General features: G+C 38.5%; 1 protein-coding gene across 2 annotated transcripts in view; it reads left to right on the top strand.

The window, feature by feature from the left end:
* The window catches only part of FBN2 (fibrillin 2), a 118,415-nt gene that overhangs the window by 25,079 nt on the left and 72,010 nt on the right, over positions 1–21,326 (top strand). For both annotated transcript variants that reach the window (XM_048292563.1, XM_048292562.1), the window contains 9 exons: positions 2,735–2,860; positions 8,352–8,477; positions 10,183–10,335; positions 11,104–11,337; positions 12,167–12,304; positions 18,096–18,215; positions 18,765–18,890; positions 19,525–19,647; positions 20,689–20,811. In XM_048292563.1, coding sequence (XP_048148520.1) covers positions 2,735–2,860; positions 8,352–8,477; positions 10,183–10,335; positions 11,104–11,337; positions 12,167–12,304; positions 18,096–18,215; positions 18,765–18,890; positions 19,525–19,647; positions 20,689–20,811 — 1,269 coding nt within the window. The remainder of the gene's footprint in view (positions 1–2,734; positions 2,861–8,351; positions 8,478–10,182; positions 10,336–11,103; positions 11,338–12,166; positions 12,305–18,095; positions 18,216–18,764; positions 18,891–19,524; positions 19,648–20,688; positions 20,812–21,326) is intronic.

Below are 21,326 nucleotides of genomic sequence, written 5' to 3'. Positions count from 1 at the left end.
ATACTGACAGTGTCATCTAGGATCACATCCTGCTGTTGTGAAAATAATTATTAAAAGAGGGAGAAATATCTTGGTATTATTTCTGTTGTGTGCAGTATTTCTGCTTTCTAAGAGGTAGAGGAAGTACCAAGAGTTTTCCATTATACTCATGACCAATTCACGTTTTAGTTCCCACATGCCAAATCAATTACAAAGAAAATCCCCATACATATTCCGGGCAGAATTAAAGAGAAAAATTTTTATTTGGATAATTGTTGTTACTACAACAGTTAGTTGTAAATAAAAAACTCTCCAAAATTTGTGGCTATCATCTGAGTGGATTTATTTTTCCTGAGATTTTTGGGTTTTCAGAGTTTTTTTGGGAAACAGCCCACACACTGGAAAGGGAAGGTGCGTGTTTAAAGGTAGCTATGCAAACCCCGCAGGCATTTTGCAGAGAAAACTCTGCAAAAGCATAAAGTCTTTTTTCACTTACCAAATGTTAGACTATGAGCACATGGAAATATTCCACTTAATCTGTAACATATTGAACTTTTGTATATCTCACTGTTTCTAAAGAGTTATTAATCAGATTTGCTGTTTATGGTAAAAAGCTTCTTGTGTTAATGTGGCTGAGGTTTAAAAGTGTGAGTAAGTGGATAATTAATAGTGCTAAAACTCCAGTGTGCTTTAGCCTAACTGTCAAAGATACTAAAAAAAAAAAAAAAAAAAAAAAAAAAAAAAGCTTCATTTCAATTTGCTTGTATTTTCAGGAAAAAAATTTCTTATATCCTAAACCAGCATTTAGGAAGCAATTGATAAAATAGGCCTTTTGAATAAAATACTTTTGTTCTTTTTGGCTTTTCTCAGTCCCAAAACGCCAATAATATATTAAAACAAACTTGGGTTTTCAGCAAGACATGATACATGACAAAAAGCATCAATCTTGTAGCTTGTGTATATTTTTAGGCTAACCTTAAAGTTGAATATGCTTGCTTTCTTTACACTGAAATACGATGAAGAATAGATAGCGCACAATTTCAGAAAAAACCAGGAGAATGCCTGTGACTCAAAGACTTCACCTTTCATAGTGGTTCCATTTGTGTTTCCTTCACTGGACAAGCACTGCATTCCATCACTGGGATTGGCTTTTCAGGCTTCAGCAAAGCTAAACATCTATTTGCCTTCCTAAAAGAACTGAAAGAAATTAAAGGAACCAATAGAGCTTAAAACTTGGTTCACCTCGAGGCCCCAGTGATACTTTTTCTGTTTCTGTGAGCTGTTCATTGCCTGCTGCTGCTGCTGCCATTAATTCACTATTCCTTGACATCTTCAACTTCTAAAACGGTTTAAGACACATAGTGGTTTTTTAACAACTGATCTGCTGACACAGGAAACTTAATTTAAGTGTTAATAAGTGACAAAAGGCACGGGCATGCTGTGTGTGATAAATGCATTTTGAAGCCCTGGGGTCAGAAGACAAACACCACGTGTGTTGCAGTGGGGATACTGCAACACGCATATATCAAACCAGGAGTCCCGTGGAAAGGAAATATATATGGACAGACAGATTCTTGATAGCTGTTTCAGAGATGTTTATTTCTCCAGCCGCATGGCCGGAGCTCTGCCGAGGAACTGTTCCAGTCACGGGACCAAGGGTCCTTCTGCCCGCGCAGGGAACACAAACCAACCAATGGGAACGAGGCTGAGCAGGGGCAGGGAAACCCCGTGTCTGTGCCCTCAGGGCCCCTCTCCCAGGGCTACACGGCGGGGGAGGGACCCCAACACACGTGTTTTACTTGGGAGGGAGCTGCTGGGTGGGCTGTGTATCAATAAAAGGTGGAACCATCTTCTCTCTAGATGTTGCTAAGTCATGTCAAGGTTCACAGAATCATAGAATAATTAGGGTTGGAAGGAATCTCTGGAGAGCAGCCAGTCCAGCCCCCCACTCCTTAAAGTACTTCAGAGTTGAAATGTTTGATTTCCAAGTAAATAAACAGCAGCAAGCACTGGTTATTCAGGAAAAAAACAATGAAGAAAATCTATGCCTTTGATAAAGTCCTTAATCTATTTACAATCTAACTGTTGCATTTTGGACATGGTAGTGTGATGGCTAAATCACCACGTATTCAGGAACAAAATGCAAACTTCTCAGCAAATGTACTTAAACCCAAGTCCAATGGTTGTGGAAAAAAACCCCAAACCTGCAAGAAGTGCTTGCCTTCTTCCTTGACTGTGAGAAATTATACTTGCTTAAATGGAAAAGCAGGTGGATGGACAGGGCCAATAGCATAGGTTTATCTATAGCACAAGCACCAGGAGGAATAAAAACTGACAAAGTCCTATAATCCACAAACTCAGGTAGAATTTCAATGCCTTATAAGAGCTTTGACCATCCTCCTGAAAAAGAGTTCCATATTCTTGCCAAATGTTAACTGGGAGCATCACACAACTGGAACAAGCAGGTCAAGAAGATTCCTGAAACACCGGGATGGTAACTTCATGGTACAGGTCCTAAGGGAGCCAACCAGGAAAGATGTCCTCCTAGACAGTTTTGTATAAAAAGCTGCAGAAACACAGGGTGGTTTATTTGTAACCAAATTAGAGCTGGGAACAACAACAAAAAAAAAAAACCAAACCTCAACACAATTTGAAGTGTAAGTAGAACTTAATGAAGTGCAACAGGAAGTTACTAAAAGTAACTCATGTATCTCATGTCAGGTAATGAGATCTGTGTCTTTTTTTGTGTTTGCAGATGTTGATGAGTGCCAGGCTATCCCTGGAGTCTGCCAAGGAGGAAACTGCATTAATTCAGTAGGTTCATACGAGTGCAAGTGTCCTGTTGGCCACAAACAGAATGAGGCAACTCAAAAATGTGATGGTAAGTAGGAGAACATACCTAAAAAGTGGTTAAGCAGAGCATTGGAGCACTTTGGTAATGAGCATTATTAAATAGTTGAATAGTTGTAGTGTCTGATCTGGAGAGGCATAGCATCACTGAACTGTGCTTTTTGTTTCTACTTTGCAGCATCCCATGTTTCTACTTGGCTGTTAGTATTTTGCATTAGATGTTTTCTTCTGTCTGACTTGTGGGTAAAGACAGTGTTTATTCTCTTTGAAAACTTAGAACTACTGATAAAAACTCTGTGTGTGAGCAACATATAACTGTTGTTGGGTTATTAGGATTTTCTTTGTTTTCTAAAAGATATTCTAGTTCAGCTAGGTATTTTTGGCCTAGTGACTACAGAGTGAAAGCAAATGTGGGAGTTTTGATGAATTTGGGTAAGTGAAAAATACCAAGGAAATGCCCTTCTCTTTTAGCTGAAAAATTAAATAGATCATGTTTAATAAGTGTAGTTTAATAAATATAGACCGTGTTTACTGAGTAAACATGATGCAATTAAGGGCAGCAATTCCTTATAGTTTAAAAGAATATGATGGGAAATTGATGGGGTTTTGTGGGTTTGCTGAAGACTTCACTGATTTCAGTGTCTTTTTTACACTTTGGAAAGAAATCAGAACTCTCAGACTTCATCCCAACCACTGGTTGCTTTCACATTCAAGTTGTGGTGATAAGAGGACTTTGTTCTTAAAGGCTTTGGCTTGTGATTAGCTGACAATCTAATTATGGTCCCAAATTACATTATACTCAGTATTCAGTTACAAATACATGGTTTGTAGCCAGTTTTGGAAGTCCCCTCAGAGTTTTGCTTAGATTTGCCTACAATACAACATTCACAGAAAAATTAAGTAATATATTCCATTTAAAAACCACATCTTATAAGTGAAAATGTTGCTTCTGGTGTTGTTACAGGTAATCTCTAAGTGAAAATAAAAAAAAATTCCAGAGGCATTTTTCTCTGGTCCAGCCCTCCACATTCTTCTGGTTTTCAGTGGGTTGGTTTTTTTGTGTTGACTAATTTTAGTTTCTACTCAGTACCTGAAAGGGGAGGGAACAGGCAGGTGTGTGGATGCTTGTGGTTGAAAAGGAACTATGAGAGTCAGAAGGTCCACAAAAACGTAAAAAGTGACATTAGGAAATTACAGACTTGGCATGGAAATTGCAATGTTTGTCCCTGACCTCCTGGTATCAGCATATGGGTGATGGATTCGAAATAAAGGGTAGGGTGAAAGAGAAGAGAGGGAGGGAGAAAGGAAGGGAGGAAAGGTGCAAAAAAAAAGAGAGAAAGAAGGAAAAGAGGAAAGAAAGAAAGAAAGAATGAGGGGACAGAGAGAGGGAAAGAAAGTTCCTTGCACTGGCTTTCTACACAAATTAGTTCTTCTGCACCTTCCTGGAGATGGCTCAAATAGATCCCAACTATAAGGTGTCCTTTACTGGTGTAGTCCTTGATTTTTATCCACAGGCCCTTAACCTGCTTGCGGCTGTTTCTCAGAGGCAGCTCTTTCTCTCTCTCCGTGCCCATAAGCTATCCTAATCTAGCCATAGTTATTTATCCTTGTTTGTTAGAAGTGCACTTGTTCTTTCGATTCTTTTAACTGTGGTTCTTTTGATGCCAAAAGTATTTATTTAGAGACATTTATTCAGTTTCCTTTCTTCTGAAAACAGTACTTAAAGCATTCTTTGCATTCTGTTTTAACTATCTAAAGCTTTAATTGTTGAAAACATTATTCAGCAGTTCTCCTTGATAGTATCCATAGGAAAAGGTGAATGTATTTTTACAGAGATCTTAAAAAGCTGTGGTGCTTATGGGACCATGCATAATAGAAGTGAAACATCATCTGCAGTCTGAAGGGTTTGCTGTTATTTCATAGTTCACTAATCAACAGGTCTTCATTTCTTGTTTTGTTGGCAGCCTGCTGCAGAACAGGTCATATGCTCTGGCTTTTTTTCTTCTAAGCCCCCGCCACTTGTGTCTGTGGCAGGAGTTAAATACTAATTAGTCCCTGGTCACAGCTTCCCTAGTCAGATAATTCCCCACAGGGAATCAGGCAAATAACAACCCCTCTCCTCACAGTTTGTACCATCTTTTTCTGGGAAAGAAGGACATTGTGAAACTTCACAGCCAAGGGGGTAGTGCCAAAATTATACCAGGAAAAAACCGTGCTTACTTTATTCCAGAAATAGAGCGGAGAATGAAAGACAAGCCATAGTTTTATTCAGGCTTTCTTATTTGCATGCTTAAGTAGGTGTTCATAATCTCATGGTTAGATTTATAAGAAAAAACTATAGCCAGTCCTTCAAACAATTGCACTTTCAGTTAGTAGGACAGTTACTCGGCATGAGATTACATCAGTATATGTATCTGTATCTGTGTATATGGATTTGGCCATTGGGAAGGATTTAAGGGACTGGTGTCCTAGGAGTTAGAACCTGTGCACAGAGAAATTATTTAATAGAAACTGCATTATTTTAATGAAGTTTTTTTGTCTCAAACATTGTGTAGAAATGATGTGGTATGGAGTATTCTGCTGAGTCCTTTCCCTTCTTTAGGTGTGGAAAACCAGACCAAATGTTACTTTCTGGCTACAAAGGACGAAATCCAAGTTGGAGTCAATAATAGTCAAGGCTCCAATGTTCAGAGGCAGAAGCTGGAATCTTGCAATAATTACTCAGACATTCTTTACTGGAACAGCAGTTCTCCTACTTAAGAAGGAGAGATTTGAGATCCCCTGCTATACCCTCTGCCCTTGAGCATCCAGATGTATTTTGTGGGTTAGGGTTTTTTCCCTGTTGTTCTTCCTGGAAACAATAGCTCTTGATAGAATAAGTAGGAATGGTCAGATTGTGCTTTTTGTACCTTAACGGATTTTTTTTTTTTTTTTTTTAAACATCAGTCAAAAGGCGTATATTTGGCTTACTGGATTTGTTTTGAGCCTTAGACTACAGGCCCATTCAGAAGTTATTGGTGATTGTCTATCAGTAAAGAGGGTTAAAAGGATTTCCAATGCGCATGAGCCCAATTTGCATGTGTAACTCTGTGTGTGTGCCCTCACACAGAAATGTAACTCAGTAGGTCAGACTGTTTGGGAACAAAATGAACTTTAAAATTAATGCAGGCTCAGGATTCCACATTGGTGATTTTATTTAAAAGTTTATCTGTATTCCTGATTTACAGACTTTCTGCAGTAGTCAGGACAACTCCTTCCATTACTGGGGAAGCCATGGAAGGATTCAAGGCACATGAGCTCCATGAGACCTAATGGGCACAGAGTTGAAAAATATTTGGGAAGTCCATTACAGGGATTATACCAAATTCCAGAAACCCAGTGCACCAATGTGGATTTGTCTTAGCTAAACAAAAGAAACCCTCAAACCCTTCACTTTTTTTTCGCCTAAAAGTTGATCTACAATATATGGAGCTTTTAGGAATGAAATGCTGTTCATTTTCGGGATGTTGTTATCTCCTAGAATTAAAGGAACTTACATTTTTGGGTTATTCAGAGATGAATTAAATGTAGACAACCTGAGAAGAGAAAGAAACTTTCTGTTATGCTTGCTGCTTTACAAAAGGGGTGGAGTATTACTTACTGTATTCCAGTGACCAAATAAATGTGCTCTACTTACTCTTCTCAAATAGAAAATACATCATACTTATTGAATAAATGTAGTTAGCTATGACACCCTTTACAATTAAAGATATTCTAGGAGGTAGGATGCCTCTCATGCTTTTCCAAAAGGATACATTACTATGTACTGTTAACATCAGAAGGTCAGGACTATGTGAAACAGCCTAACTCCTCTAAAAACAAAAAGAGAAAAAGTGGCACCAAAATGGAAAGAATCCTTTAAAAGAAATAGTTCTGTTTCAGTTTTTCCTGCTTCAGTGTATAATTTCGTTAGACGGGGTGGTGTTTGGGCTTGGTCCTACCAGGTATTATTACTTTCTAATATTATTTTCTAGACTAAAACTATTTTCAAGGAACCCTTTCCCAGAATTCAGCAGTTGAGAGCCCCATTTCTGGTACTTGTAACTCAGTTATTCATAAAACCCTGCTTTCCCTACCAGTAAAAGCCATGAATTGTGAATTGCAGGTAGCCAGGCTGGGTCCTTTTGGCGGAAACTCACTGGGTAATAAATCTGCAAAGTTTTTGTCACACATTTAAATTGTTTCTCAAATTGAGACTGGCTGTCCATCTTGTGTGCAGCACTGGAACAATTCATGCCACCAGTCTTCACTCTTAAAACAGCATGTCCTCTTACTTATCTTTGGAGCATTTTCCCTGAGACCATTAATTTATGTATTTTGGAGGGGGGAAGGGAAGAAAATGAGTAGCTTTTTCAATCAGCCACACTAAAAATAGCCCTTCCTGAGGTGAAGTCTCAGAATTTCCAGTCAGAAGTAATAGAGATATTTTGAAGTAATTGCACATGTAAGAACCAGGGAGGGGGAAGGAGAGACAGGGATTTGGCTCAAAAACCAGTGAAACAAAAAATCTAATTGCTTGGTACTGCTCCAGTAAGTTAAATAAATTATTCTTCCACAAGGGTTCTCCATCTTAATTGGTTTTTCTCTCCACATGCAGAAGATGTGGAGTCTTCCTTCCACTCTGATCACTGCCTAGATTTCAGTCAGGTCCTTTTTTCCCTTCCCAGCTTCCTGTCATTCTTGGACAAGAGCCCTAGACAGAGTTAAACTCCCGTGCATGTAGCCATTTGGGAAGGATGGTCTGCATCCTGCAGCTTTGCAGAAGTGGTGAAAAACTTCCTTCATCTGCCTTTCACTTGCCAGCTACAAACTCCACTACTCACTGCTCTAATGGGCTTTGCACTATTGGACCACTGGTTTGGAATTTGGCAGCCCCTCATTACACACAGCAGTTCATTTATCAGCCTGGTGACATTTCCCTTTACACGTATTCACACACAAAAATTGCCTTGGTGTTCAGGTGAGACTACTGCTTTCAGTTAGCAGAAACATTTGAATGGATCAATAACTTTTTTTGAGTTTGAAGGGCTTGGCCAAAATTCTTTCTTACAGTTGGAATGTTAGGGGGCCAGAAAGTAGTCAGATCTCATGAGCAATATTTGTGTGGTCACAGGAAGCCCAGAGCTGTCCTGGCTGGCTGCTGTGCCATCCTCCCCTCAGCCTGAGAGCAGGATGTGTATTTTGGCATTCCACTGTAGCTGTTCTGTGCTTCTCAGAGGTGTCACTCAATCTGTGTCATTCAGAGGAAATCTCACCCTGCTCTCATGTACTCTGTGGCTTGAAGTGTTGCACCCAGTGCATCTATGAGGAAAACCTCCAACAGGTGGCAAGCAAAACTATTTTCAGTATGCAAACACCCCCAATATTTTATTCCGTCTGAGTTGAATAACAACTTCATTTCAGAAAAGGTCACTTTCCCTCTTTTTAATGCAGTATGTACAAGTGTTTTGCTAATTATCCTATGTCCTTTCCTTTTTGGGTAGATATTGATGAATGCAGCATGATCCCAGGAATTTGTGAGGGTGGAGTTTGCTCCAACACTGTGGGAAGTTATTTCTGCATCTGCCCCCGGGGTTATGTCACATCTGTGGATGGATCCTGCACTCTTGGTAGGTGCCACAGCCATTTGTCACTTCCCCCCTGACCCAGGGCCTCACTCTGTTGTCCAGGCAAGCACAGGAATTGTTAATTATATTTGTTTCTCGAATCTGCATCTGATGAGCCCAAAAGTTAAGCTCACTTTGGTTCTAAAGGAGCAAACATTTATCCCTACTTGGTGCTTCAAGTCCCATCTCATACAGGTAAATCTAATCTTTAGAGATCATCATAAGGCACAAAAATAAACTCAAAAGGCATTAAGTAGCATATGCTGATGTGCCACTAATTTGTCAGAAACACATAATGAAGCAAACCAAGTGTTGGATTTCAACAGCTTGCATCTTTTACAGGACAGTTTATTTAATAGTTATCCCTACATTATAAAAACCCATTATGCTTATTTCCACATGTGGTGGTTTCTTATATAGAGGTGCATGTGTCAAGTATGTGATATAAACCATTCTGATCAATTAAATATAAATGCGGCATACCACGTGTAAAAAACCTTAACAATTGCTAACGATAATGTATTTTCTAGATCTCATGTGGTTCTTCTAATTTCAGGTATCTCAAAGCTCTTTGTTCTTGTGTTGGGGAAGGGATTCTGAAGGGATTTCTGAATTGCAGATAAATGATGTAAGCCAGTAGCAGCACAAGGCCTACAAGTGATTTCAAATTAATATTTTTTTTAAAAAATGCAGCCATCTTCAGTTATTCAGGTTCATCTGAGGAGTTCCAACTTCAAATACGTTGTGGCTAGGCTCAAGAATACTGAAAACCTCAGATTTCCAATATGATCAAAATTTATATGGCTTTTGGCATGTTTTACAATTTGATTTTTAAAGTCAGCTCCCAAACCAGCTGCAGAAAAATCACATGCCCTAGTCCACAAAGGGCAAGTCCTTATGTTACAAAGAAAATGTGTCTGAAAGTTCTTGTGCTCTGTCATATTACAGTATAATTCATATACTCTAGAAGTGTAATTTCTCATTTACTTATTAGAAAAGTGAAGAATGTAAACCTCAATACAAAGTATTTAATTCTTCCTAGTTTAAGATGAATATTTGCTTTCTAACAAAATACCATGATCTGATCAGTTACTGTAATTAGCACCATATATTTTCAAATTAATTGACCTTAACTTGAGCATTCAGGACTGTGATGATAAAAGATCATCTGTCCTTGAAGGAGAGTAGTTTTCACGTGACACTACTGAAAATTCTGTTGTACTTTCAGTCTACAGAGCAGAGCAGACTGAATAGCATTTATTCAGTTAGATGCATATAAATGAAGGAAAAATTCATTAAATGAATTTACTGACATGGCTGCTGCTACACATGAGATACACGAAGTATCTAGGGTTTTGCTGTAATAGGGTTTTTGTATGTAGGTATCTAGTTTTTATTTGTATTGCTTTGTATGTTTCATATCATCCCTATTTCCTTTAGATTGAGCAGACTTTAAGATTGCATGGTGGGTTAATGCAAGACTAATGCCACTGCATCTGTGTGATCCTGCAGTAAATCCAATGTGGAATACGTGGGTCAGATAATTATTGGATGTTGTGAGGGTTTTTATTCGGTTGCTTGGTTTTGGTCTTGTTTTTTTTAATACAACTTGTAAAGCATTTTTGTCCTTACATCAGGTGAACAAGGGAAGGTAGCTTTGAGAGCTCGTGTCACTATTTTTAGTTTTTGTTTTTAAATTAACTGCCAGATCAGAGAACAAGCACCTGTTTCTCCAGCACTGTGAGTGGCCGCTGTGCACAGGAGCTGCCCGGGACGTTCACCAGAAGGCAGTGCTGCTGTGAGTCTGGCCAGTGCTGGGCCAGTGGCTCTATCGTGGAGGTGTGTCCTGTCAGAGGATCTGGTGAGTGCCTTGTTGGTTGGCTGGTTTGATTTTCTTCTCCTTGCTGTCCATTCTTCTTTGGATGGAGGTCACTGGAGTGTTTTGAACTGCTTTAAAATGTAAGCTAAACAGAAAAATGAAGGTAATGTATTGCATTATTATTCATTTCCGTGTTTTTAATACTGATATTACCATCTGTTAACCATTTTTCTTTTTGGTCCATGGTTGTTTGGCACTTGTTTCTTTAATGTCCTTTTGTTGACTTTGGAAATAGTTTTTGGGCAATGGGTAAGATTTTGTGGTCAGTCTCACAGAGGAAATGACTCCTAGGGTCCATATTTAATTTTGATTTAAAAGAACAGCTATTGCATTTTGGGTTACTTTGAACTAGAATGCATCAGTTTTTAAGTTATTTTTTCAGCTCTGCTAAGAGAACAATAGTCCACAGCCCTCGTGAAAGGCATTTTCTTTATCAACATCCCTGAGAGACCAGGAATTTACAGTGCTGCTGTCAACACATCAACGAGAAGGTTTCAGCAAATAATTGAACAAATATTTGTAAATTACAATATTCCTCTTTATTATTTCTAGTGTCCTTCCGCAAGCAACACCTGTCACAACCAAGGGACCCGCCGGAGGTTCGGAGTGGCAGAGGGAACACATGACATCAGGGAGATGAGGAGTTGCCATCCTGGTTTTTGTAGCACACAGGAAGGCTGTATCTTCCTTTTGAGCTGCCTTGGAAAGGCTGACGTGGTCTGTGCTTCTCTGTGCCCTCCTCTCTGACAGATGAACACCGCAGGCTGTGTGTGGACGGTGCCCCTGCCAGAGGCGGCTCCCGGCATGGCGGAGTGGGAGGGAATGGGTTCCTTGCTGGGAGCAATGGCAATGGCTTCGGACCAAGAGGAGCAGGCTTCATTCCCATCCCAGGAAGCAACAGATTCTCCCCAGGTGTGGGTGGAGCAGGGGTAGGAGCAGGTGGTCAGAGTCCCACTGGAAGTGGCCCAATCATTACAGGGCTGAGTAAGTGCTTGCATTCTGACTTGTTTCGCTCTTTTTTTTTAACTATTCCTTCTGTTTTTCCTGTATTTTTTCTGCTTAGTCTGGATATGATATGGTGTTCTTAACACTTAACAATTACTTTGCCATTCAAGCACATTGAGACACCTTAGCTGGTGCATTAGGAAGTTCAGGAGCCCTTTTTTCAACAAGAGTTCAGATGTAGGGGTTTTTGCTTGGCTTCAGTTACAGAGTCCCTGAGCCTGTGTTGTCCCTGCTGAGGTGTCTTTGTCAGCACTTACAAAACTCCAGATTTCTAAGTGTTTTCAAAAAAGCACCAGGGTTTAAAATAAACTGTCTTCTGTATTTTCTCTTCCAACTGTAAAACCTACTTATTCTGCTGAAGCACTGCTTTGGCTGAAAGTTCAAGGTGAATAATCTTCTGGCAGAAGTCTCATGGATGTAAACACTGCTTATGACATGTGTAAACACATCTCTGGGATCACAACCACAGAGATCATAAAATGCAAGGAGTATTATTAAGACAGGTACACCAAAAATTGCTTTGAATTTCACACAAACTCTGGTTTATCCATGAGTTCAGTGACGGGCACATCAGGCTATATGCAGAAATGGTAAATCACATTTAAGAATGTTTGTTTAACGCAGTTTTTATTTCCATAGAGCTGTTTGTTGTTGTTTACTGTCATGTCAACAGGTAGTACTTTGAAAATGATTTTTTTATATATTTGTGCACCTGATAACACCCTTTCTGAAGCCAAGTATAATATTCCTACATACTTCTATTTGAAAATCTGAATATTTGTCTCTCATTCTGATTTTTTTCTTTTAGCAATACTCAATCAGACAATAGACAACTGCAAGCACCATCCCAATCTTTGTCTCAATGGACGTTGTATACCAACCCCCTCTAGTTACAGATGTGAATGCAACATGGGATATAAGCAGGATGCAAATGGGGATTGTATTGGTGAGTGCACATTTCAAAATCCATTATTCTAATTTCCTTCTGCTTAAAATCCATGTGCTTTTTAAAAAAGAAAACATACTAAATTTAATGATACTACGTTTTAGAAAGAGAGTGCAAAGGCCATGCTATTATTCACACTAGAATAATTTAAATTCTCTATGGGGGCTATCTGTTTTCTTACCAAGAAAAAAAAAGTCTTTAATTGCAAATATTAGTATTGAGTATTCCTATTCCTGTACTTAAAGGCTATTGCACATTTTTGTCACATTCAGTAAAATAAGTTCTGTTTCATATCTTCATTTATTATGCACTCATAGCTCCACTTTTGGGATGTAGTATTGTTACGATCAAGATGATGAAGGGTAAATTTATGTTTTGCCTCCTCAAAAGGATTAATGACAATTTGAAAGATATAAAATAATTTCAAAATTACATTAATTAACTTCTGGTTAAATTTACATTTCATATGAAAATACAGAATGCTAGCCTTATATAACAAGAACTGAATTTGGGATTTTGCACTTTTATTCAATTACTGTGGACTTCATTCTTGCAGTGTCAAAACTCATCAGTTATTTCAGAAAAAATACAAGATTTGGGGATTCTTGTGGGGTAGTCATGTGGAGAAGAAGCCTCTGTGCAGGATACAGCTTAATTTAATGCATAGAGTCCTAAATAAAAAGTTCTGGTTGTATTTTGGATTGAACCTTTGCTTACTAAATCTTTATAGAGAGATTTGAGATCTGTGAATGAAAAATATCACTCGAGCTTGCTAGCAATAGGTTTGCCTCAGAGAAATTGTGGTTTTGAATCAATTTATAATGTGTCTGTGGATTGCAGGTCCGCTTTTAGCTCGGCCATTCTCTTGCATCATAGAGGTTGGTTGTACCTACACCATTCCTGGCCACTGTACATCCTCATTTTAAGAAAACTCAGTTGACAGAGGTTCCACCACTTTCTCAAGCAGATGCACTGCTCCCACGGTCAAATATCCAGAAAGTTTTCAGAATATTTAATCTAATTTAAACACCTTATTAGCAAAAAAAATCAGCTGATTGTTATTTGTCTTATCCTCACTACACAAGGAGAGCAGTTCAGTACCTTCTTCATTTAACTTTTTTGTACTTGAAGATTGTTACAGTTCCTCCAAATTGTCCTTTGTGATGTATCAAGCCTGAATTTTTCAGCTTTTTTATTTGGGTGAGAGTTTTCTGTACCTCTGGTCTCTGACTAGGAATTTCAAGAGGCTTAATCTCTTGCTGCATCCTTGGGCCTCAGCAGCTACAATCCCATTGTGAGTGGGGAGTAGGAGTTTTGTGATGTCAGTCTTGCATGGCTGTTCTTTCTTTATAGTGCATGGAGAACCCTGGCTCATTTGTTACAGCACTAGATTTTGCATCACTGAAATCAGTAATTTTTTTTAACTCTGGCGGACCTTGACAGTCAAGGACTATCTGGCATGTTGGACTATCTTACCTTGTTGAAATCTAGTTCACATCTTGTATTCCTATTTTTGTTACTCGGAGGTCAAGTTGAAAATAACATCTGAAGCACACAGATGTTTGTTGCAGTAAGTAGAGCTAGATTAATTTAAAAGATTTTTTTGTTTTTCGTTTGTCATTGGAGTAGGGAAACAATCTGTGGTTTAAAAGGCCCATCAGCTTTAGGTGTCCAGGTGCTGAAATTGATTGAGAGAAAAATATAATGTGTTCTTGATAAGGTGGCTGGCATTCTGTCCCTATTTCTCCTGTGGAGTCACCAGGCAGGCCACTTGCCTGGCAGTTCCCCTTCTATGTCAGGCTTGTGATAATAGTGAAACTGTATCTAATATTCAGTTTCAGGTCCAAGTGCCTGAAAACTGTGAGGTTAGGTTGATAGCTGCATGGGGAAAAAAAAAATGTTGACCTGTTTAATTTTCAAGCATACAGGTATGTGCCCAGTAAAAAGGTGTATTCACTTAAGGAACTTAATCTTGACTTTGCAACGTTTACCCCAGCATGAAAGAGTAGACTGAAAACAGAGACAACTTTGGATGCACCAGAATCAAAACAAAAATTTCGATTGGTTCAACAAAAGCAGAAGGTGCTGTGCCAGCTACAGTATTGTCCCATGTTGAAAGCATGGGAAAAGGCGCCCAAAATGGTTTCAAAACAGTTCAGGTGTCATTTTGCCCATTTTTTCCAGCATGAAATGAATTAGTCATTACTAATTTCAGCTCTGAAGTGGTTTGCCTTTTGAGTAGCTGCTTGAATTCAGAAGATGTTTTATAAGAGAATGAACTCTCTAAATTATAAATAACTCTGTGACCTCTATAAATAACATGGCTTTGTTTCATTGTTATTTTCAAATTGTATTATAAAGAAGTAACTCGAGTCTCTTAAGTGCCATAATGAATTTGGGATTTGTGAATAGTAGTTGCTGCAAATTACTGCTGCAAAAGTTGTTGGAAATATAGGCAGGAACTTAACTGTATGGATTTCATGTGTGTGCCGATACATATTAAATGAATTTAAAGGCTTGCTTGAATCTAATTTGAATATTTATCTTATTGCTGGAAGAATAGTCTTGGGGCATTGGAAATAGCTCACTGTATGGCCTAGGTTAGTGGCACATAAATGAACACTATTTCTGTACTTCTCTCTCTGCCTGCTCCCAAAGCAATGAATTAAGGATCCAGAAATGGTTACATACTTTTCTATAGAGTTAAATAAAAGTCCTGTTTCAAGATTAATCCTGCCAAACCAAAAAAATTATGGTTTTACTTATTGTTCTCTGACCTAAACTTGCATTGTGCTGTTCTCACAGCAGGACATGCCTGACGGGCCAAGGACCATGAGTGTCCTAAGTGATCTGACTCTGAATGGTCAGTCCTTTTCTCCAAAATGATAGCCAGCTTTAATTTTAGTACCTTTCCTTATTCATTTCTGTTTATAAAAACTCTGGATCAAACTGTAGAGACTTCAAAAGTGGCAGCAAACCTGTAGCTGTGCTGTGTTGAATTTTAGTTGTCTTATCAATACAAATATCCCTATTTAAAATTTTGTAATTTATCTCCAGACCCACTGCAGTAAGTCTTTTAAGGGGGGTTTTGAAAGTTTCCTACTGTGCCTAAGAGAGTTCTGACAATTGTTAGAGATGAAAAACTGAAGAGTGGAGATACGTGTGAGGCAAGTACTGAAAGAGATATTTGACATTGAAGGGGATATGCTGGGAGACAGAATAAATGGCTTAAATCTCTCTGTCTCAGATGTTTCCTGTTTATACTGCTGGAATATCCATGGTTTCAATGCAAACTCGAAGCCAACAACTCCTTTATATTAACATATATTTGCCATTTCCGTCAGTTATCAAGAGCTTATAAAAATAAGAGCATCTTAAGATGCATATTTCGCGTGGAAGTCATGTGACGCACATGGATTTTGGAAGGATTTTCGAAGCTTAAGTCAGCTGTTTCATAGAGAAACTCTGCACTCCTGCTGTAGAATTTATAAACTTACTGAGAGATCCTTTATAGCATGACCATGGGATTTTTTTGAAGCAAGTTGAAGCCTGTAATAGAGAAGGTCTTAAATCTCAGTCCCTGTAAGAAAACTAAACAAAATAGATGAGTGTTGTATCTAGTATTTATAAGTTCCCTCTGCCCTCCCTTATAATAAAGAAAGATATATATACTGTGAAGTCATTTGATTTAGGGCACTTGACAAAAAATTCTTGTCAAGATGTGATTCAGAGTTCGGTGTTCTATTGGTAGCTGAGGACTTTGTTCTGAAGGGATAGTGTGCAGTCCTCCTTGAGCCCTTCCCATATCAGCCGAGCACTGACGAAAAATCGCCTCCCATGAGAAATCCCCCCACCCATGACAAGGAGTATCCCAACAGCCAGGCAGGGCAGAGAAACATGGGAGCAGGGAACTACTGCAGTGACACAGTTAAGTGTAAAGATGCAGTTACCTCTGTATTTACCATCGCGAATTCCTCTTTTCTTTATCTTGTTTTAATTCTTGTGCTTTTACTGCAGTGCTGGTGCAATCAGCAGGTATGCAAATGTGAGTGAGCTAATTATGTGTGAGGGGAGGTATTTGAGTCTTCGATTTGCTTTCCCTTTATACATTTAACTGTTTACACAGATTGTATCTGGGCACCAAGAGTGCTGTAAACCAGGCCATTACATCAGTGACTTGTGTAAACATATATCTCTTTGTTATGTACCTGATGCTCTTGGTTTAAACTTTGTGTTCATCAACATAGTAATTCCTGTTAAAGATGTGGTCTTATTTATGATTAAATTAGAACAAAACTAACCTTTTGCCATCTTTTATAGTGAAGTTATTCATGAAACAGCACTTCCTAAAAAGTACACATAAATATTCTCATGAGTTTAATTTCTTATTCCATCCTGGTATTCTCAAGATGTAATGAGCTAAGTTCTAGAACCAGATTGGATAAGGGGTGAGTGGAAACTATAATGAAAATTGCCCTGGGATTTCCCTGGGATTTCTGGAAGCATGAACTCCGAAATACATGGGAAAATCATCATTGTTAGGAACTGATCAGCAGTGGCTTCAGAGCTTCTTATGACATCTTTCAGCGAGATGCCAGCAGCTCCTGGGTATCACCACTGGCTTTGTGGTGTTAAAAGCCTGCCTAAGTGAAGAGATGAGTAATTACAAATTCATTGTAAGTGAAATGAAGGGCCTAGCTGGAGGAAAAAGTCGAATTAGCAAAAGTTACTGATAAAGAAATAGGGGATTTCCTCAAGGGATCCATTTGTAACCTGTACATTGAGCTCTAGCAGAGAGTAGCTGCTTAGGTCATCCTCTAGGAGCTGCAGGAGTGGGGACTGAGTCAGCAATCCTGCCCTGCCAGACCAGTGGGATACAACCACTCTGTTCTCTGGATTACAGTGGGCAAGGGTCCTGGAGGGTTTACAGAAATGTAATGAGGAGAACAGTTGATGCTATTTTAGATCTGGGAGTGGCTGTCGTGAGCCAAAGACATGTCTGACTCACTGGTAACTACTGGGCATCAAATTTGGGAAGGATTCTTGAAAGGAACTGTTAAAGTTTGCAGAGCCCCATGTCAAATAAGAGTTATTTCTAAGTGGTTACCTAACATTGGTTAAATTGGTTAAAATTTGTTTGGTTTGGTTGCACCCAAATACCAGAAACCTTTGCGAAGGAGAGTAAGGTACATTACAGAAAAGGGTTAGATTAAATCTGGCATCACTCAGTGCAAAGACTGGGGTTGAGAATGCAGTGGGGCATAAATAATTGAGATGTGGTGCGCAGACTGTGGTCTCATTAAGAATCCCTCCTGCTGGTGTGCGGCCCCCTCCTCACATTTTGACAATAAACCTGTAATGTAATAGGGGTAGTTTTTGGATGCCATGATTTGATCTAGTTTTAAAGTCCCAATTTTGATTAGTATTGGTTTTATTCCAAAGGAGCATAAACCATCATTGAGTTAGATTAAACTATTTTGTATTAAGTGTTGTTCACTTTCTCTAGGCAACCATCAGGTCTCAAAATTCTCTAGCAGATTTTTTTCTGTTGTCCCTCAAGATGCTTACAAATTATGCAGTGCCTCTTCACTTCTTAAAAATGCCTGCCTAGCTGAACTAAGAAGAGCCCTGAGTTCTTAGCAAAGCAGTGATTTTGCACTAAGAAGAGGCTTTAATATTTAGCATCTGGCTGTTAGTTACCATCTTTTTCACTTAGAAGCTTCCAGACTTAGGGGAAAAAAAGTGTTGTAGACATTGTGAAGTCACTAATGCCTCTCTTTGCTGCCAGCAGATGTTGATGAGTGCGCATCAAACCCCTGCTCCAACGGGGACTGTGTCAACACACCTGGTTCCTATTACTGCAAGTGCCACACAGGTTTCCAGAGAACTCCTACCAAGCAAGCCTGCATTGGTAAGAAAACTGCTCCATGTCTGCTGGCATTGCTGATGTTCTGACCCCTTGCAACAGACTCTGTTTGAATTTAAAAAATAGGAGTGCAATTTCAGTAAATGCAAATGTTAAATTAATTGGCATTGTACAGCTGGGCTGCCACCTCTTTTGCTCTGTTGTTGTCTTTTAATATTTAACCATTATTCTGGAATATCCATCCAGGGAGTTACCCAGACAGGAGTTCTAAAAAGAAAAGAAATGGAATGACAGGTGTTTTTTATGTATGCATGCAGATGAAAGTGTGAGTAGGTTCTTTACGGTATTCATGAAGTAATTGCTAAGCATCACAAAATGTAGCATTTGTTGTACATGTCTGCAAAAATAATAAATATATTTCCCTGATGCAAGGAAATTAAATTCTTAATTTTGAATTTTTTTTCTAAGTAATATTTAAGTGACATTCCAGTATTTTTCAAAGCAATAAATGTCTCTAAATGCACTTTTATCTGACCATAGTTCTCAGTTTGTGTAGGATTTTGTTTGGCTTGGTTTGTTTTTTCTTGCCCTTAGATATCGATGAGTGTGTTCAGAACGGTGTTCTTTGTAAAAATGGCCGGTGTGTAAACACTGAGGGAAGCTTCCAGTGCATTTGCAATGCTGGGTTTGAACTGACTACAAATGGAAAAAATTGTGTGGGTAAGGACTCTTCTAAAGAATGGGGCAGGCATTAGCTTGGTGGTTCTAGAAACAATACTTCATACTACAGGTAAGGATCATTAAGGATTACCTTTCCTGAAATACAGTGAACGTAGAGACCCTTCATTCAAATAGTTGTTATACAGACCTGTATGATTTAAAAAAAAAATTGAGGTAATTTTTGTTTTTGAGGCTACGCCTATCCTCAAGAGTCCCAGGAATAATATTTTTCTAAAAAGCTTCACAGCAGATGCTCAATAAATCAGCATTGCTGAAGAAATGCCTTGTTTTAATTTTGGCTGCATGGTGTCAAGAAAAAGCCCTGTCAGATAAACAACAAGTTTAATTCTCTCAGGTGATGGAAGGTTTTTATCCTCTCATGTATGAAAGGAAGACACACCCTGTTCTTTCATACACAGCCTGCTGAAGTATGCAAAGCAACTGATCAGAGCATGAAAAAAACTTTCTACTTTGTCTATAGAGTGAAAACTCTTTAGATACTTTATTAGGGTTATGATTAAAAACCAACGTTCAAGTGAAGGAACATGCCAACCAGTCCTGATTGTTTATTTTCACTGTGTCGTCTTCTGGAGGGTGAGAAACTAAAAGCAGTTTTCTTCGCAATGTTTTATAGACCATGATGAGTGTGCCACAACAAACATGTGTTTGAATGGGATGTGCATAAATGAGGATGGGAGTTTTAAATGCATCTGTAAACCAGGATTTGTTCTGGCTCCAGATGGACGTTACTGTACTGGTATGTAAAAATTGGGGGATAGGGATTGAAAATGGCTTTTCCTGTCTGTTCATCCCTGCAGGAATGGCAGTCTGCTCACATGGATTGATTCAACACTATGTAACACCTTGCTGCTCACTACAGTAGATTTCTTTAGCTGCCTGGATTAGAAACAGATCCTTAGCTCACTGAAAGAACTGTTTAATAGTATTGTGAAAGCCACAATAAACTAGCTTCTGAAAAATCTTGGGCATTGTAAATGCATCAAAACATTCAGGCCCTATGTGAAATGGTAAAGTGAGCAGCAGTATGGTAAATTTAAGAGGTTTGAAAGATTTTACATTGATGAACACCCTGCATACACACACACACACATTTTCCAGGTCATTATTCTGGTAATTCAGAGTGCATAGCACTTGAGTCATTTTACTGGCCACACAGCATTATAAGCTTTTTAAAGTGCAATCACTAAAAAATTCTATTAAACATTTTAAGAATATAGTCTGATTTAGCTTCAGTTTCAGCAAACTAAGTGAAGATACCTGTTGCTGCCCTTAGAGGTAGGTTTGGGCTTGAGGCATTTCTAGTAAATTTATATAAATTGTTAGCCTTCTGATTTGAAGTTGAACCATTTCTATTAGTTGTGCTTTTCTTAATTACATGCAGTTGTGCTTAGAAATTGATGACCACTTAAAAGTTCTTTGAAATTAAAATTAACCATCAAAGGATATTTTGTGTCTAGTGCTCCTTAACCACACTTTAAAGCAAAATTAAAATACCATGGGATGGACAAAGGGGAAAATTTATAGTTTCTTTTGCTTGATGTAGAATATGAAGTAGCTCTAATCCTACATTTCAGTGTGTTTTGATTTGGTTTTTTGTTTGTTTGTTTGAGCAGCTGGAATTTTAGTTATTCCAAGATTAAATTTTTATTAGAAATAAAACAAGGATATTATGATGATTAATCAGCTTTCATAAAGTAATTTGATAATGGTCTGAAACTATTCACTGTAATCTTGCTTAAAACCAGGTTGATTTCTGAATTGTCTTGCCTCCTCTTAGATATTGATGAATGCCAGACATCAGGAATTTGCATGAATGGTCATTGCATAAATACTGAAGGCTCATTTCGGTGTGATTGTCCACCTGGCTTGGTTGTTGGAGTTGATGGTCGTGTGTGTGTGGGTAAGTGAGATTTATTCATTTTTCTTCATAGAAAAACAAGGGGAATTATCAAGTCAATTAATTTCCAAATTAAATGCACCAAATGATACCGTTCTAAATTATGTTGATGTCAAACCACAGACAAGATGCAACCCGTAATACTAGTGTTAATAGACAAGAAACTTAATTTCTTTTGTGGAATTGGAGAGGTGCCACCTCTTGTTTACCTGTTGCTCATATAAATTGAACTTAGAGTGCTTAGTCTTCCTGGCATCTCTTTGGTTTTGAGGCATGCCCTTTCTAGTCTGATGAAAAATAATATTTTGCCATGTAGTCAGTCTCTTATCCTCTCAAATTGTACTGATTGGTATTTAAGAGATTCTTCACTCAGCTTTGCATAACTTCAGGGAGCTCGTGGGACAAAAATGGATGATTTTCAAGATGATGAAGAATTAAAAGAGGTGTGGAGCACAAGAAATATTTAATCCCTTGTTTTCTGCTGATTGCTGATGAGGAGGGAGAAGAGGAATACATAT

Source organism: Corvus hawaiiensis, chromosome Z, assembly GCF_020740725.1.
Source record: "Corvus hawaiiensis isolate bCorHaw1 chromosome Z, bCorHaw1.pri.cur, whole genome shotgun sequence".
Taxonomy (NCBI): Eukaryota; Metazoa; Chordata; class Aves; order Passeriformes; family Corvidae; genus Corvus; species Corvus hawaiiensis.
This window is presented reverse-complemented; position numbering and strand designations above follow the sequence as displayed.